This window comes from Camarhynchus parvulus, chromosome 2, assembly GCF_901933205.1.
Source record: "Camarhynchus parvulus chromosome 2, STF_HiC, whole genome shotgun sequence".
Lineage (NCBI taxonomy): Eukaryota > Metazoa > Chordata > Aves > Passeriformes > Thraupidae > Camarhynchus > Camarhynchus parvulus.
The window spans coordinates 2,756,067-2,772,422 of record NC_044572.1 but is presented as its reverse complement, the minus strand read 5'-3'; the positions used below and the strand labels follow the sequence as shown (position 1 = coordinate 2,772,422).

Here is a 16,356-nt window from a genome sequence, read left to right as displayed (position 1 = left end):
GAACCAGCATGTGCTGAGATTTGCCTCTTGTTGCTCAAGCAGTGGGATAGTTCAAGTTCTTCTGGATATTTTTATACAACAGCCATTTTTCCATTTTTTAGTTTCCTGCCTTGTGCCAATGGTGGCTTCTCCACAGCTCTGTAATGGATGTGAACCACACATGAGCACCAAAGTCCAGTTTATTTGAAACATCTTGAACCTTTGTCAGGGACCACATCACAACAACTCGTGGAAAGTCAGCAACATTATCCTGCTGGCTTCAAAAAACCCAGATATCCTCCAGGAGAGCCAAGAAGTGTGGCAGGAGGTGAGTGGGGATTAAACCTCTATTAGGATCATCAACAACTTCCCAGCCTGCATTCAGCAAGAAGAGCTGAAGCAAAGGCCACAGAATCACAAAGTCATTAAGGTATTTTCCAAATACCTTCAAGATCATTGAGTCAACATTTCACCAGTCACCACCTTGTCAGCCAGACCAGAGCACTGAGTGCAACTTCCATTCATTCCTTGAACAATTCCAGGGTTGGTGTTGCTGGAGGCAGGAGGTGGGATCCTGACACTGTAATAAATGACTTTTTAAAATGGTTATTCTATGCAGGGATTTTATTTTTTTAAATCTTTTTTTCTGAATTTTTCTCTTTCTGCCAGAAGCTATTTGGAAGAGTCATCTTTAATTAGCTTGGGAATTGTCTACATGAATTTCTGCAGAACTAGGCAGAAGGTGTTTATTTCTTTTCCGTGCATTTTTCACACATTTGATTGTTTCAAAGATTTTTGTTCCTTTTTTAAGCTACTTTGTGACAGCCAGTCACCTTGGATTTCTTTTCCTTTTGAAATATTTCATTACTGTTCTGATATGATTGTCCTCTAAGGAGCTTATCCTGTAACTTCCTAAATCCTTCAAATGAAACCAGGGCAAGACTCTGGTTCCTTTACTTCCCTTGAATTCTTTTTCCTTCCAAACATGTTTTAGTTTCTCCACAACTGCATTTTGACCTAGATTTTTGATACCAGAATTTTCATACCACTTTGAGGCAGTTGTTTTGCAAGGTTTGGTTTTGTTCTTTTTTTGAATTATTATTGATTATCAACACTCTTAATGGTACTATGACATCACAGAGTCATAGAAGTGTTGGAAGAATCATAGAGTTCTTGGAAGAATTCAATTCATAGAATTGAAAGGTTGGAAAAAACTTTAATCTCATTGAGTCCAACTACCACCATGTTCATCACTAAACCATGTCCCTAAGTGCCACATCCACATTTTTTGAACATTTTATGGGATGGTGGCTCCATCACTGGAACTCCACTGCCTTTTCCAATGCTTTATAATCCTTTCCATGAAAAAACTCATCCTAATATCCAATCTAAACCTGCCCTGGCACAGCTTGAGGCCGTTTCCTCTCACCCTGTCAGTGCAGGCATCCAGCTTCCTTCTAGTCCTCGGTAAACTCCTGGCTGTGACATCCATAGGGAAGAGCTGTAAGGATACAGATCCTAATATTTCACCTCTCAAATAAGAAAAAATGGGGCTCTCCATGGGGCTGTTTTGCTGCATGTGTCCATCACAACTTGTGCTCAGTCCTTGTTTTTGGTTGCTGTGAAGGATCAGTTTCAGTTTTATCAATGTGCAGACACAGGGAATTTCTTTTGGAATAGTCACATTTATTTTTAAATGTGGTCAGATGGTCAGATGGTATGGGCATCAGGAGATTTTTGCTCTAACAGATCTTTCTTCCTGCTGCCAGTACAGTCATGTCTCTATCAAAACATCATTAGTGACAACTTTTAAATAAATATGAACTTTTCCTCAGTCAGAAGCTCTCTTTGAGCCAAACACATCTGAGATCTTAGCAAAGTAAAATACTCTTAAAAAAAAAATCTGAACATGAAAAATAAGAAAAACAGCAAAAATATAAAACCTTTCCCTGAAAACCAAAAACCAGCATTTGTCCATCCATAGGTGAGGACATTGTGATCTGTGATTGAAGATGAGGAGCCCAAAAGGCTGGAGGTGACCACACATGGCATCCTCTGTCCATCCCTCCTCCCTTCCCACCCTGCAACTTCTGTGACTCCTCCTTTCCTGACATTCAACTCCCGGCCTCTCATCACTGCAAAGTCAAGCTGGAGGCAAAGAACTGAGATTATTTGCTTTTCATCACATCTTCTGAAGTGCTTCTGCTGCTCACATGATCTTTTCTTTTGCCTCTCCCATCCCAACAGCCCTCTTCACTCAGGAACTCATCAAATTCTATCAGGTGTCTCCTGTGCCACTTTAACCCTTCCTTCTCCTCTCCAAGGAACACTGTGCTCACAGACACCTTAGGCTGGGAAATACTTTGTGGATGCCTTTCCCTGGGGAATGTCATCTTGGTCCCCACTTTCTGTATCCCCTGTTTGTTGGAGGGGTCCAAAAGCAGTTGAAAAGATGGGGGAAAACATGAAGAAATAAGTTTAAAAATGTATGATCTATTTGTCCTGTCTCCTGAGACTGGAATAACTAATTTTTCTGTGCTTTTCAGTCTTCCCCAGCTCCTTACAGGCTCCAGATCCCCTCTTTAATTACCTTGTGAGCCCCTTCAATTTCCTGGGAGGTTTTCCAGATACTCTCCCCTCTTTCCCACTTATCCAAAATATTACCAATCACAGATGCAATGTCCTGGGCTGTGTCTAGATGCCACATCTCTGAGAAGCATCTCCCCAGCCCTCCTTGCCCCAGCAGCCCGTGGAAAGAGGACCCATCTCTCCTGACTACATCTTGGTGAGGCGCAGGACGTTGAGGCGCACGGGCAGGAACGTGGCGCCGGAGGCGTACTGGATCTCCCGGAGAACGCCTTCCCACTTCTTCTGCTCCTCGTCATACCTGGGGAGAGGCAGGCGGACAATGGTGAGGAAAAATCTCCTCTCCCTCCCTCCAGCTGCTCTCCATAGGGGTGGCAGCCCACAGGAGTTATTTGGCCGCAAGAATTGGCATGAATTTCAGCCCTGGCGTGCTCTGCTTTGGGGGACGTGGATATCAGCACGTGGTCTTGCAGGGGAGGGGGTATTTTTCTTCTGGGAGTTGGGTTGATGGCACCAAGGTGGAACATCCATGGCGAAGGACAGCAGGATCCTGCTGAGGGTGCCAGAGCACTGGACTGAGGGACAGGAGCAGCCAGTGCTGCACGAGCAGCTGTCACTAAGTGCTTTCTGCCCACTCCTCTTGCATGTAAGGCTATCTGCTTCCCAGCCCAGACTCTGCTTCCTAACCCAGACTATCAGCTTCCTAACCCAAACTCTGCTTCCTAACCCAGACTATCTGCTTCCTAACCCAGACTCTGCTTCCTAACCCAGACTATCAGCTTCCTAACCCAGACTATCTGCTTCCTAACCCAGACTCTGCTTCCTAACCCAGACTATCAGCTTCCTAACCCAGACTATCAGCTTCCTAACCCAGACTATTTGCTTTCCAGCCCAGACTCTGCTTCCTAACCCAGACTATCTGCTTCCTAACCCAGACTCTGCTTCCTAACCCAGACTATCAGCTTCCTAACCCAGACTATCTGCTTTCCAGCTCAGACTCTGCTTCCCAGCCCGAGCACAGGCTGTTCCCAGGGAGAGGAAGCATTGCACAGATGCCGCTCCACACCAAAGGAGAGGCTGGAACCAGCTCCAGGCAAAATGTCAACGCACAACAAAGCCAAAGGAGCAAGTTTTCCCTGGTCTGTTGCTGTGTGAGGCTGGGAGAGATCACTGAAGCATCAGTGTGCCCTCCAGCGCAGCACAGGGCAAAATTCCCAGACATTGAGTGCTGAGCCTGCAGCCTGGTGCTGGGGTGACAACCTCCATCTCACACTGATGGCATAAAAACAGACAGAAATGATCTATTTCATCACTAACATCCCTCCCATGCTCCCTGGGACAGCCCTGAGGAAGGTTTGTCACCTCCAGACGTCGTTGAGCTCCGTTGGCACCAGCTCTCCCGACTCGGTCTCCACCGTGGCGAAGCCCCCGAGCAGGTATAGCACCCCAGAGAGGCTGACCAGGCTGGCAGAGCTGCGCTCCTGGGGGAACTCAGGGAAGGCGTCCCACCTGCCACGGGAGAGAGGGGACAAGTTCAGAATCACAGAATCACAGAATGATGAGGTTGGAAGAGACCTCTAAGATCATTGATTCCAACCTGTGCCCTAACACCTCAACCAGACTATAGCACCAAGTGCCATGTCCAGTCTGTTTTTAAACACATCCAGAGATGGTGACTCTACCACCTCCCTGGGAAGAGCATTCCAGTATTTTATTATTCTTTCAGTGAAAATTTTTTTCCTCATATCCAACCTATACCTTCCCTGATGTAGCTGGAGAGACTGTGTCCTCTGGTTCTGTCAGAGACCAACCCCACCTGTCTGCAGCCCCCCTTCAGGAAGCTGTAGAGAGCAGTAAGGTCACCTCTGAGCCTCCTCTTCTCCAGGCTAAACAACCCCAGCTCCTTCAAACGTTCCTCAAAGTTAGAGGATCCTGGCCACCCCCATGCTGAGGATGGCCTCAAATCAGGATTCAACAGCTGAGCTCACTAGGGACAGATCCAGTTGCGCAGGTCTAGGTGGGATGGGACCATACCCTGGCTGTTTTTAGGGAAACTGTTCCCATCATCATTGTACAGCTTTGTTTTGCTTTGGGTGCATGGACCAGTTTGTCCCAGTGCTGGGGCAGCAGCTGCAAGGACCTGTATCCAGGTATCCACCCAAACTCAGAGGGTTTATTGTGTTGGATGAAGCTCCCAGGAACCCAAGGACAACACAGTGCGTGAAACCACTTTGAGGACGAGCCTGAGATGATCCCCAGCCCAACCACAGTGGCTTTGGTGATGCCCAGCTCTCTGAGGAACCACAGAACCCTAGAATGGCTTGGGTTGGAAGAGACCTTAAAGATTATCCAGCTCCAACTCCCCTCCCATAGGCATATAAACTGGAGGAGCTGACATCAGGAGCCACAAACAAACTCCAGGATGGCTGGAATTTGCTGAGCCTACACCTGCACCTACTCCTGGTGTAACCACAACTCAGGACATACTTGTTGGTGGCAATGTCATAGACCTCCACAGAGTTGGTCAAACCAGAGTCGGTGACACCAGCTGCCACGTAGATTTTGTCCTTGTGCACGGTGGCCCCGAACAGGGAGCGGGCAGTTTTCATGGGAGCCATTTCCTTCCACTCAAACTTGGCTGGGTTGTAGACACACATCTTCTTCAGGCACTTCCTGGAGAAAAAGCAGAGGGAAAAGGAGCCTTGATTGCTTTCCAAGGGGTGGTTTTACCCTGAAGGCATTTGGGGGTGTCTGCTGGAAAGAAGGTGGGGTCTCTAGGTGTCAGGACCCAGGACATCCCTCTGGCTGTCCTGAGCAGCCAAGACCCCTGCCAGGGGGCTCAGGGACCCTGGCACAGAGCCCAAGATGCCCCTGTGGTTTTGATTATGACCCATGAAGCAAGTTACCAACCTTAGATGAAGATCTGCAAGCCATGACAAATTAAGTAAAATAATAGTGAAGTTATCACAGGATGGAAAAATAGATTTTGGGGTTTTTGGTATGAGGGTTCAGGAGGCAAGATGGAGGAATCTGGGCATGTCCAGCCTTTCTTCTTCTTCTTCTTGGCCTCCATCTTCTGCTGTGATGTTGGCACTTACAGATTGGTTTAGAGTAGAAGCTCACTGTCTAACATAGGTGATAGGTATTGGAAAGTAATTGTAAATATTGTACACGTAGTTTTTAGTATAAAGACATAACACCGCCCCAGGGGCAGGCAGAGTGCCTCTGACTGTCCTGCTGAGCAGACCTCGGCAGGGCAAGAGAAAATTTTTTTATAGGTGAGGAACAATAAACAACCTTGAGACTGAAAACTGAAGAGCTCTGACTCCTTCTTCAAGTGCCAGGCTGGGAAAAGAGACTTTCCAACTTTTCTTGGGGTCACTCTGACAAGCTAAAGATCCCGATATCTAGAGAGGATTTTCCTCCTTCACACTGGCATGAGTGGAGGAACACACCCCATTTGTTGGGTGTGAACCCAAGGATGTCCCTGCCGGGAGTCACCACATGTGTGTGTGTAACACATCCCCTCCTGCTGCATCTTTGGACAGGAGTCCTGAGGGCTCAGCTTGGCGCTCACACACCTGGATACAGGCCCAAACAGCCTCTTAGGACCTCTCACAGGCATCAAGGCATTGATTTATTTCTCCTGATCCACCATGATGCTGCAAAACGTCCTCAGTGATGTTCCTGCGGCCAAGTGGGCAGTGTGAGGATGTTCACACCTTTCAGACCATAAACCTCCCTGAGCAGGACCAATCCTTGCTGGATTATGGAATGTTTGTTCTGGAAACAGCCACATCTGTGCCCTGCAAGGCAGCCACTGTAATGCTCCTGAGAGAGGTTTTTCCTGCTGAGCTCCTCTCCTGCAGGAGGCTGGTTTGGGGTCAGGGTGGATGAGGTTTTTCCCTCCTATTGCAAATACACACCTGGATTTGGCTATGGTGACCACTCTGCTCCACAAGCCAAAGACAGGACACCTTAAAAGTGAAGGGGCTTTTTGCTCTTCAGTGCCTCTCCCAATCTGTGTGACATTTATTTTTTTTTTTGTGGTTTGATTTGGAAGGATCTTTAAAGATCATCTCATTCCAACCCCCATGGGCAGGGCCACCTTCCTCTGGACCAGTTTCCCTCAAAGCTCCCTCCAGCCTGCTTCCAGGGATGGGGCAATGCATTCTCTCTCCTGTAAGGACACTGCCATCTTCCTGATGTCCCTGTTGGCCTCCTAAGGTTTCGGAAAGGGCTGCAGGCACAAAGATGAGCACAGAGGGAAGGATCCACATCTCCCATCCCATCCAGCCCTCCTTAAAGCAGGCTGAGGAGGTACCCAACTCTGCAATTCCACTGGTTTGGGGGATTGCCTCCTTGATTTTCTCTTAGTTTTTGACTTACTTGTCACTTCCTTTGCCCCCAATGACGTAGACAAGGTCCTTATGTGATACCACTGCGTGGCCATAGACTGAGTAGGGAAGGGGATCAGCCTCACCCCACTTGAAGGACCTGGAAAAGATGGGAAAGAAAAAGATGGGAAAGAAAAAGATGGGAAAGAAAAAGATGGAGTCAGAAGAAGATGGGAAGCAAAAGGGTTTGTAGCTTGCTGGATGACACCTAGAGTACATGGCATTTCCCAGGCCTAGAGGTGAGCACAGGGTTGGACTCAGTCTCAGAAACACAAGGTCTGCAATGGGGCAGGCTCAGAAAATAAATGTCTAATGATCCTAAAAATAATAATAGTGATCCTAAAGAAGGGTGACAGTAAAATAAGCAGATTATTTATGCTAATAACCATTATTTTCTTGAGGTCTTCAGGTAGGGATAAGGAGCAATAATGACCCCTTCAACCTCCTTTTCTCCAAGCTGAGCCACTCAAGTTCTTTCAGCTGCTCCTGGTGCTCCAGACCCTTCCTCAGCTCCATTCCCTTCTTGGGGCTCACTCCAGCCCCTCAGTGTCCTTCTTGTCATGAAAGGCCCAAAACTGGATGCAGGATTTGAGGTGCAGCCTCACAGTGCCCAGCACAAAGGAATAAACATTTCCCTGGTCCTGCTGATCCATCCAGGATGGATGAATACAATCCACTGGCCCTCTTGGCCACCTGGGCACACAGCTGGTTCATGTTCAGCCATGTTCAATCAGAATAATAACCAAATAAAACCAGAGATAGAGTGGTGCTGATCACATCTCTACCAGGTTCAAACTGATACTCAAACCACCTCCAAGCACTGAGTGGGGGCAGACAAATCCTTTCCCAGAGTCTGCAGGGGCAGATAAATGCCCTGCTCTGTGGGAATGGAACTGGTTTCAAATCTCTGCCTGTAAAACAGACTTGGAAGCACATACATCTAAATATAGACCAAGCAAAGGCTTGTTGGTGCCTGCTGCTCTGTCTCTTTGGGGCAGAGAGCAGCAGGCTTTGGAAGTTTCTGTCTCCTGAGAGAAGAACAGGATGGTGCCTTTTAATAAAGCTCATGAGCTAGCATGGGTCAGAGCCCATTGTCCAAAACTAATTGGATATTAAGCCTGATATCAATCAGGATGAGCCATTCTGTGATACATCTGAAAATTTTAAAAACAAGCTTTTCTGTTCAAACCTCTTTTTGGTGAGACCACAGTGAACGCCACTGATCCTTTAATCAATGGGCAAGAGCAGGAGATTTAGCAGAAGAAAAAAACACCTCTGTACATGTCTCACGTGAACATCCACTAATATCAATCCCAGAAAACAAAATATCCCCATAAAGGCTTCCCTCTCCAGGAGGCTCAATAAAGGGAGCAGCTGGAAGGAGACAGCTCAGAGCCCCAGGGCACAGCCTGAGGACAGTCCCAGCATCCTCATACAGAGTCCAAGCCCTTCTCCCAAACCTTTTAACCCATGGCAGCTGCTCCATTTCCCCTCCACCCCACACTCTCAGGGGACACTCACAGGCGGTCGTAGCACAGCACTGAATCCAAGGTCTTCTCTCCCTCCTTCAGCTCCTTCCCTCCAACCACAAAAATGGAGTTTTCAGCCTCCCCCAGCCCGAAGAGGCAGCGAGGGGAGGGCAGGGGGGGCATCCCCAGCCAGTCTGCATCCAGGTGGTCGTACTGGAAAGGAACATAAGGTCATTAGTGTGTGTCCATTTGATCAGCAAAAATCAGGGCCCGGAGGTGGAGGACAAAGTGTGTTCCCATGTGCAGCTTGGTCACCCCAGCAGCAATGCTCCTGTGGCTGTGCCTTTGTCAGCTGGAGCAGGATGGGAGATCTGAGAGCAAACCCAAGGCACAATTTGTATTGTAGACCTTTTATGACAAGGCATTAGAGCAGAGGTGGGTGTGCAGCAACATTTTCTGCTCTATTCATCAAAGCCTGGACCTTATAGAATCACATTAAAGTTGGGAAATGCCTCTGAGATCACTGGGTCCAACCTTTGACCAGCCACCTCCTTATCAATTCCATGGCACTGAGTGCCACATCAAGTCATTTCTTGAACACCTCCAGGGATGGTGACTCCACCACTTCCCTAGACAGCCCATCTCAATGCCTGAACACCTTTTCAGTAAAAAAATTCTCCAGGATGTCCAACCTGAACCTCCCTTGGTGCAGCCTGAGGCCCTGTCCTCTCATCCTGTCCCTGGTTGCCTGGGAGAAGACGCCAACCCTACCTGGCTCCAGCCTCCTTTCAGGGAGCTGTGGAGTGATAAACTCTCTCCTAAGTCTCCTCTTTTAACCTGGAAAAATCTTGGTCATCTTTGGGTGAAAAACTTCTTGCCGTGCTTATGATGGATTGTTCCTGGGACTGGAGGAATGGAAGCATTTCAATCCCAGAAATTTTCCTGAGCCTTTTCACGCACAGAACACCTCACACACAGCATTTCATCCTGGCATTTTCCATCTCTGCCAGGTAACAGGGTGCTGCCAGCAATGTTGGCTGCACAGATGAAGTGTGCCAGAGCAAGCTTCTGGATCAGATCACCAAATCCTTGCACATCCGTAGATCAAGGCATTGCCTCAACTCCCACCCAGAAAAAAACAAACAAAAAAACCAACCAACCAACCAAACAAACAAAAAAAACCAACACAAAAACCAAAACGAAAAACATAAAAACAAAAACAAAAACCAAAAAAAATCTTAGACTGGAGACTCTGAGCACCGTGGCTTAACGGGAATTGGGAAAAAAATATTTTATCTTGATAGAGGAAGGAGGGATGTCTTGCAGCCAATTTTGTGGGACTGCAGGATGAAGCTGTGACGCAGCACAGCCTGGAGCATTGTTTGCCATGGGCTCAGGCCAAGGAGCTCCATTTTGATGGGTTGGCTCCGAAGACTCGCCCTCGGCTGGGTGCCTGTGGTTTTTGTCTCTTTGTAAGCTGTGGTCCACACATATGTTATTTATAGTGCAACCCTGAGCAGCCCAGTCATCATGGTAGCATGGTAGTTCCTGCTTCTTGATGGATTCAGCATTGTTTTCGAGTCATAAATCTCGCAAGTGACAAAGAAAGGATACCCTTTCCCATCTGAAATGTCAATGGAATCATTTTGTGCCTGCCAAATTCTGCAAGGCCCCTGGGATTTATCAGCATTTTTATATTTTAGTGCCTGTCCTTAAATCTAAATTATCCCTGACCTAATGCACCTGGCTCCAACAGGGGGAATGTGAAATTTGGGGGGATAGAAAGAGTCAGAAGGTGTAGGGAGCTGTGGCACAGTGGCTTGTCATAGAGCTGCGTGTCTAAATGTGTCATTTCAGCTGAAAAAAAAGGGCTCAAAACCTCTCTTGCTCATACAGCAACTGTGAGCTACATAATGACACTGATGTAATAAATTAAACATTTGCAAACTGATGGCACTCTCCAGTCCCAGGGCTTGTCTGATTCTCCCAAGCACGAGTGATATGGGTATGTGTCAAGAGACCCTTTTGGGAAAGAGCTGAAACTGGCCCCACAATGCTCAGGGCATTTGCCACTGAATTAGTGGCAAGCTGGGAGCTGAACAGAGAAACCTTGCTGTTTGCAGCTTAGAACCACAAAGTACTTTGGGGCAAGGACTACCAAAGGTTTTTCATCCAACCCACGTGTTCAAAGGGGCACAGGTTTGGAGCTAGAGCTGTTTCTGAGGGCTTTTTGCAGTCAAGTATTAAATGTTTCCAAGGATGCTGCCACACCCCTGGAAGTGTTCAAGGCCAAGTTGGATGGGGCTCTGAGCAGCCTGGTCTGGTGGGAGGTGTTCCTGCTCATGGCAGGGGTTTGGAGCTAGGGGATCTTCAAGGTCCCTCTCAAGATTCCATAGAATGACTTCCCAGGTCATTCTATGATTCTGTGACCTCTCTGGACCCTGCTCCTCCTCTGCTGGGAAGACTGATCCTTAGGCACAGGTTTGGCTGAATGCATCGCCCTGCTCTTCACAGGTGACTGATGGGGCTGCCCACACCTCTGTCATCATGGACTGTCCAGTGTGACAGGCTGTGTCTCAAACAGGACACCCCCAGCACTTCCTCAGCCTTCCCACTCCCTCCTGCTCTATAGGGCCGGGGTTTCTTCCTCCTGGCTTCTCATTCCCTGGGCTTCACCTGGCCTGCACAACCCCCTGCACCTTTCCAGGTGAGGACAAGCCTGGTCCCTGCAGGATGTGCAGCCCCACTGATGAGGGCAATGAGTCAAGGCAGGGACCAGGGCTCTGTGTCTCAGCTTGGCAGCCACCCTTGTTTTATCCTTTCTGCCTGGAGATGTTATTGTTTTTCCCAGAAGATGTGAGCCTGAGACACGTTATTGTTTCTTCCCAGAAGATTTGAGCCATGGAGGGGAACAAAAAAGGAATTTCTGGGTATGGGAGGAAGAATAGAGGATTTAATGGATTCCTTGGGGTCGGGAGGAAGGTCAGGAGCCTTGTGTTGGCTGTCTACAGGGAAAGAAATCTGGGCTGCAGCCCAGGCTGGGGCTCAGATTGCCTGCACAGCTCAATCCAGGCACAGTTGGGTCACTGCTGAGTTAGAACAGCCACTTTCCCTGGGGGATATCCCCAAAGACAACTCATGGTCGTTTCCCCCTCTCAGGATGGAAATGGCTGAGACAGAGACTCTGAGCTGGCCCAAACCCATCTCCAGGGGCAGGAGCAGCACTGGGAATGGGGCAGTGTTGGGAGGCAGGGACATGCCCTGTGTCCTTGGGGTGTTTGCTCTGTGGCTGCAGCTGCTGCTGCTCCTTTTTCAGCACCTGGCAGCGTCACCCTTGGGTTTTCCTGGGGTTCATAACCAGGGAAAGCAGGAGATGCAAGGTCTGATGCCACGAACCTCCCAGTTTGTGAACGCTGTGGCAGCCAGGGCTGGGCCAAATTCACTGTTTTAAACAATCCTCTCCTCAGGATTTGGATCAGAAAGGCTCATTCCTATTTCCTACTCCTTCAAACCTTCCTCACTACCACAACCACCCCTCAGTGGCATCATCCTTAAAAATAAAGGGAGAAGAATCTCCAGGAAAGCAACCCAGATCATTCTCCTTCATTTACAACTTTCACTCTAACACCACATGATAACAAAAATTTGGGAGTTAAAGCTTGGTGATGTTCCCAAGTGGTCAAAGAAACAAAAGAAAGACAAAGGCAGTACCTGTAGGAAGTAGGAGCTCATGGGATCCTCTTTGTTGTCCTCGTTGTAGTACAGTCCTCCAACAATGAAGATCTGATTCTCTTTGGTCACCAGACTGACATGGTTCTTCGGGATTTGAGTAGACAGGGAGGCAAAATAGCACTCGTTGGCATTGGGGTCATAGGCCACTGCTCCACTGTCGCTCACCATGAAAATCAGGTCCTGGAGGAACATCCCAAAGCGCATGGTGTCATTCAAGATCCCAGGGAGAGCATCCTCCTCCGTATCCTCCCCTTCATCCACTGCTCCATTGACAACATCCTCCTTTGCTTGATTTTCACTGCTCTTCTTCACTTTCTTCTTCTTCACCACGGTGAACTTGCCTTTCTGGGCATCCTTCACCATCTGCAGCTTCTTGAGCAGCTCGGGGCTGGCCTTGACCAGGGCGTGCTTCTCCACGTGCTCCCTGATGAAGTCGCTGGGCATGAGGCGGAAGCGGACGCGCTCGAAGATGACAGGCAGGGCCTTCTGCCGGCTCTCGCGCTCCTTGGCCCCCACCCACTTCATCACCACCTCGAAGACGCTCTCCTCCTTCTCCACGTTGAGGGAGTCGCTGGAGATGATGGCAATCAGCTCGTCGGGGGAGAGCTGGTAGAACTCCTCGTCCCGGGAGACCAGCGCGAAGCGGTCGCAGATGAAATCGCGGGCGGCCACGGCCAGCCGGGCGCAGTCCAGCATCAATCCCAGCCGGAAGATGGCCAGGCAGTTGCTGAGGCAGAGCCTCTTCTGCAGGAAGGACACGCACACGGTGAAGATGGAGGGGATCTGGAACATGTTGGCCACGGAGAAGATGTCCTGCACGTTCTGCTCGGTGATCTCCAGCTCGGAGGTGTAGATGTAGTGCAGGATCTTGCCCATGACGTCCGGGTCGACATCTTCCAAGCTGACCTCCCTCTTCTTGCTCTCTTCCATGTCTGAGAGGAACATGGCCCGGAAATAGGGGCTGCAGGCTGCCAGCACCAGCCGGTGGCAGGGAAACTCCTTCCCTTTCACTTTCAAAACACAGTCCAGAAACTTATTGTGGTCCAACATGTCTTTGAGTCCGTCCTGGAGAAGAGTTTGCTGGTAGAGACGCAATTCTTCCACTTGATCAAGAGGCAAACCCATGGTGGTGAAAAACTGCTTGTTCTTTGCCCCAATCCTTCTTTTATGGATAAATATTGGTGGCTGTACCTAAACCTGAGTAAAGAAAGCAGAGCTCACAGCCTCACGGGCTTCCAGACCGCTGGCACACCGGGAACGTGAAATGCTCGCTACAGTCCCAGCTGTCTGTGCACTTCAGCTTCCAGCTTTATATATAGACACAGCCCTGCGGGGCTTAAGGAATCCATAGTGCAGCATGTGTAAGCCGATCACCCTTTAATATGACACATTGGACAAGGAGGGAGGGAGGGGGGCCGGGGGAACAGCTGTAATTCCAGCCCCAGGAATTCAGGAAGGGTCTGGCAGCTCGTGAGTCACCGTGGGGAGAGCAGCAGGTTTGGCTGCTGTGACACCACGGGGGACACGTGGGCTTGGGAAGAGGACTCTAGGTGAATCTAACAGCCCAATTTGCTGTTTGGGTCATGGGTGGCAAGGCTGGGGCTTCCTCCTGATGATGCTCTGAAAATGCTGGACCTTTAGCTGTGCTGAAAATAGGCCATGAAGTCAAAGCTGGAAGGATGGATGTGCTAAGGGAAGGTCTTGTGTGGGCTTTGTGGCATCCCCAGCTCCAGCCAGCTCCCACCCAGGCCTGCTTTGCTGCACAGGTTTGTCCTTTATCCTCCTCTAGAGTCACTTTTCAGGGGTGGGAAATGGAGGTAGAGGTGTTTATTTACAGCCCTGTGTGGGATACGAGATCTGGGCTGGAAGTTCCTTTAAAACCCTCACTAAAGCAGGGATTTGAGGACTGTGGGAGAGGAATGGCTCTTTTCCCCTGCAGTAGGTGGTGGAGTCACCATCCCTGGAGGTGTTAAGGAAAGACTGGACGCAGCACTCAGGGCCATGGTCCGGTTCAACCACAGGTTGGAGTCAACCCCAGAGCTCTTTTCCAGCCTCACTGATTCTGTGGCTCTGTCAGACATGCACATGGGCCCCAGCGGCACAGTCTGTGGGCACCTGGGCACCAATAAATCCACATCCTGGGGACAGAGAGAGTGTCTGAGGCAGAACAGAAATAAAGGAAATGCAATGGTGGGCTTAAACTCACAGATTAAGGCATCTAAACCCAAATACCTTCTAGTAAACTGAGGGTCTCCTGCTCAGGCCTTCTGGTTCATCCTTCCCCTCTGGATGAAGTCTAGAGGCACAGCAGGACAGCCTGCCTGGCCTGGAGATGATGCTCCAGGGTGGCTGAGCTCTCCAGCAGCCTTTGTGTCCTGCTTGCCTACCCATGGATGTCTAGGAAGTCCCCTGGGCCCTGAAATGGCCAGTCCAGGTCCAGCTATTCCCACAGAGCTCACGAAGAAGCAAATTAGTTTTGACAGACATGGGCGAGCGGAGTAGCTCTAATTATTTATACCCATAGTAAAACTTGCACATGAATCTGTTTTATCTCTTGCTGTGGACCCTCTGGGCTGTCTGACACTCAGTGATGGCACAGATTTAATTAATGATTTAATTAAGCCTATGAAAAAATATTAGCCATTATTCTTGGTGTGTTTAAAGCCACACAACCCCTTAGCCTGGCAGGGATGTAAAATTTATAAAAATTGCCATGATGGTCATCTCTAGAAGAGGGAGAGAGCTGTACCAGTATGATACTGGTGTGGTTCCAGCAGCATCTGGGAGGTACCAACAGAGCAGGGAAATAATCACAAGCTGTTTTCAGGGCTCACATCATGAGCTCTCCTGTGCTGCTCATCTGTGCCAGGACTGAGCTCCGAGTGCTGATCTTTGAACTGGGTTGAACTTCAGGAATTTTTGCTCCCTGACATCTGGGGCTGGACACCCCCTCCCTCCCCTCTCTGCCCCCTCTGCATCAGCTCTGTGCCATCCCAGGTTTAATCCTGCGTTGTTGTGCCACCAGCTGGGATTTCCCCCCCCTCCCTCTGCCTTTAATCTCCTCTGAGCCCTGCCTTGTTTTCCTTTTTGTTGTGCTGCCAGCTGAGTTTTGCTTCCTTATCCCCCACCCCATGGGGTGCCACTGCTAAAATTCAGCTGCAGCCCTTCCCAGAGGAGCTCTGGCACCTGCTGGGTCTCTGGCATCTCCCAGGTTGGTGGCTCACCCAGGGAAAGGGCCCTGGGCTGGTCCCAAACCTGCCCTGGGGACTCCCAGGGCTTCAGTGGCTTTGCCTGGAGCAGCTCCAAGGCTTGGGGAAGCAGCCCTGGTTTTCCAAGAGCCTGGGTGCACTGTCCCCCAGGTCTGACAGGGCCACAGCCAGGGATTTCCAATCACCAGGGACTCCCACAGTCATTAAATGTGTCCCCAGGTGGGCAACAGTCCCCAGGACATGGGAGGGGGTGGAGGTCCTGGTTTCATCTGGGAGAGTGAATTTTCTGTCACAGACATCTTTTAGGAAAAATCCTTTCCTTAGGATTTTTCCTCCTGAGAAGCTGAGAGGCCTCAGGAACAAAATGTAAACATTGATTGCCTGCTGCTGTGGAATGCAACAGGTGGATCTGTGATTGGTCTCATGTGGTTGTTTCTAATTAATGGCCAATCACAGTCAGCTGGCTCGGACTCTCTGTCCGAGACAGAAGCCTTTGTTATCATTCCTTTCTATTCTATTTTTAGCTAGCCTTCTGATGAAATCCTTTCTTCTATTCTTTTAGTATAGTTTTAATATAATATATATCATAAAATAATAAATCAAGCCTTCTGAAACATGGAGTCAGATCCTCATCTCTTCCCTCATCCTTGGACCCCTTTGAACACCGTCACAAATTTCCTCCTGCAGTGCTGTGTTTTTCCTAATTTAGGATGAGGATAATGTTGATAACTCACCAATATTTTGGCTCCTGCTGTCGTTCTCACCCTGAGTCAAGGATTTTCCACCTCTCACAGTCTGCCAGGGAGGAGCTGCACCAAAAGCTGGGAAGCAGCGTGGCCAGGAGAGCTGACCTGAGCTGGCCAGAGGGATATTCCATACCATAGAACATCATTTCCAGGATATAAACTGTGGAAATTACCTAGAAAGGAGCCAATTTGCTGTTTGGGGACAGGCTGGGCATCAGCCAGTGGGCGATGAGCAATT

The 16,356-nt window shown here is 49.2% G+C and overlaps 1 protein-coding gene across 1 annotated transcript; it reads right to left on the bottom strand.

Moving 5' to 3' along the window:
* Positions 1-2,081: 2,081 nt before the first annotated feature.
* KLHL40 (kelch like family member 40) lies at positions 2,082-13,404 on the bottom strand. Its single transcript, XM_030971665.1, has 6 exons — positions 12,143-13,404; positions 8,484-8,644; positions 6,955-7,062; positions 5,053-5,238; positions 3,928-4,074; positions 2,082-2,866 (listed from the first exon to the last, which is right to left on the bottom strand). The coding sequence occupies exons 1-6, from the start codon at positions 13,286-13,288 to the stop codon at positions 2,755-2,757; spliced, it is 1,860 nt and encodes a 619-aa protein (XP_030827525.1). The 5' UTR covers positions 13,289-13,404; the 3' UTR covers positions 2,082-2,754.
* Positions 13,405-16,356: the final 2,952 nt, after the last annotated feature.

What these genes read in the sequence shown, in the direction of transcription:
- KLHL40 (XM_030971665.1), bottom strand. Translation starts at nt 13,288, where the DNA reads ATGGGTTTGCCTCTTGATCAAGTGGAAGAATTGCGTCTCTACCAGCAA. An exon ending in TATGACATTGCCACCAACAA is followed by an intron (nt 4,075 to 5,052) that starts GTATGTCCTGAG and finishes CTCCCGTGGCAG; the next exon opens with GTGGGACGCCTTCCCTGAGT. An exon ending in GAGCTCAACGACGTCTGGAG is followed by an intron (nt 2,867 to 3,927) that starts GTGACAAACCTT and finishes GCCTCTCCCCAG; the next exon opens with GTATGACGAGGAGCAGAAGA.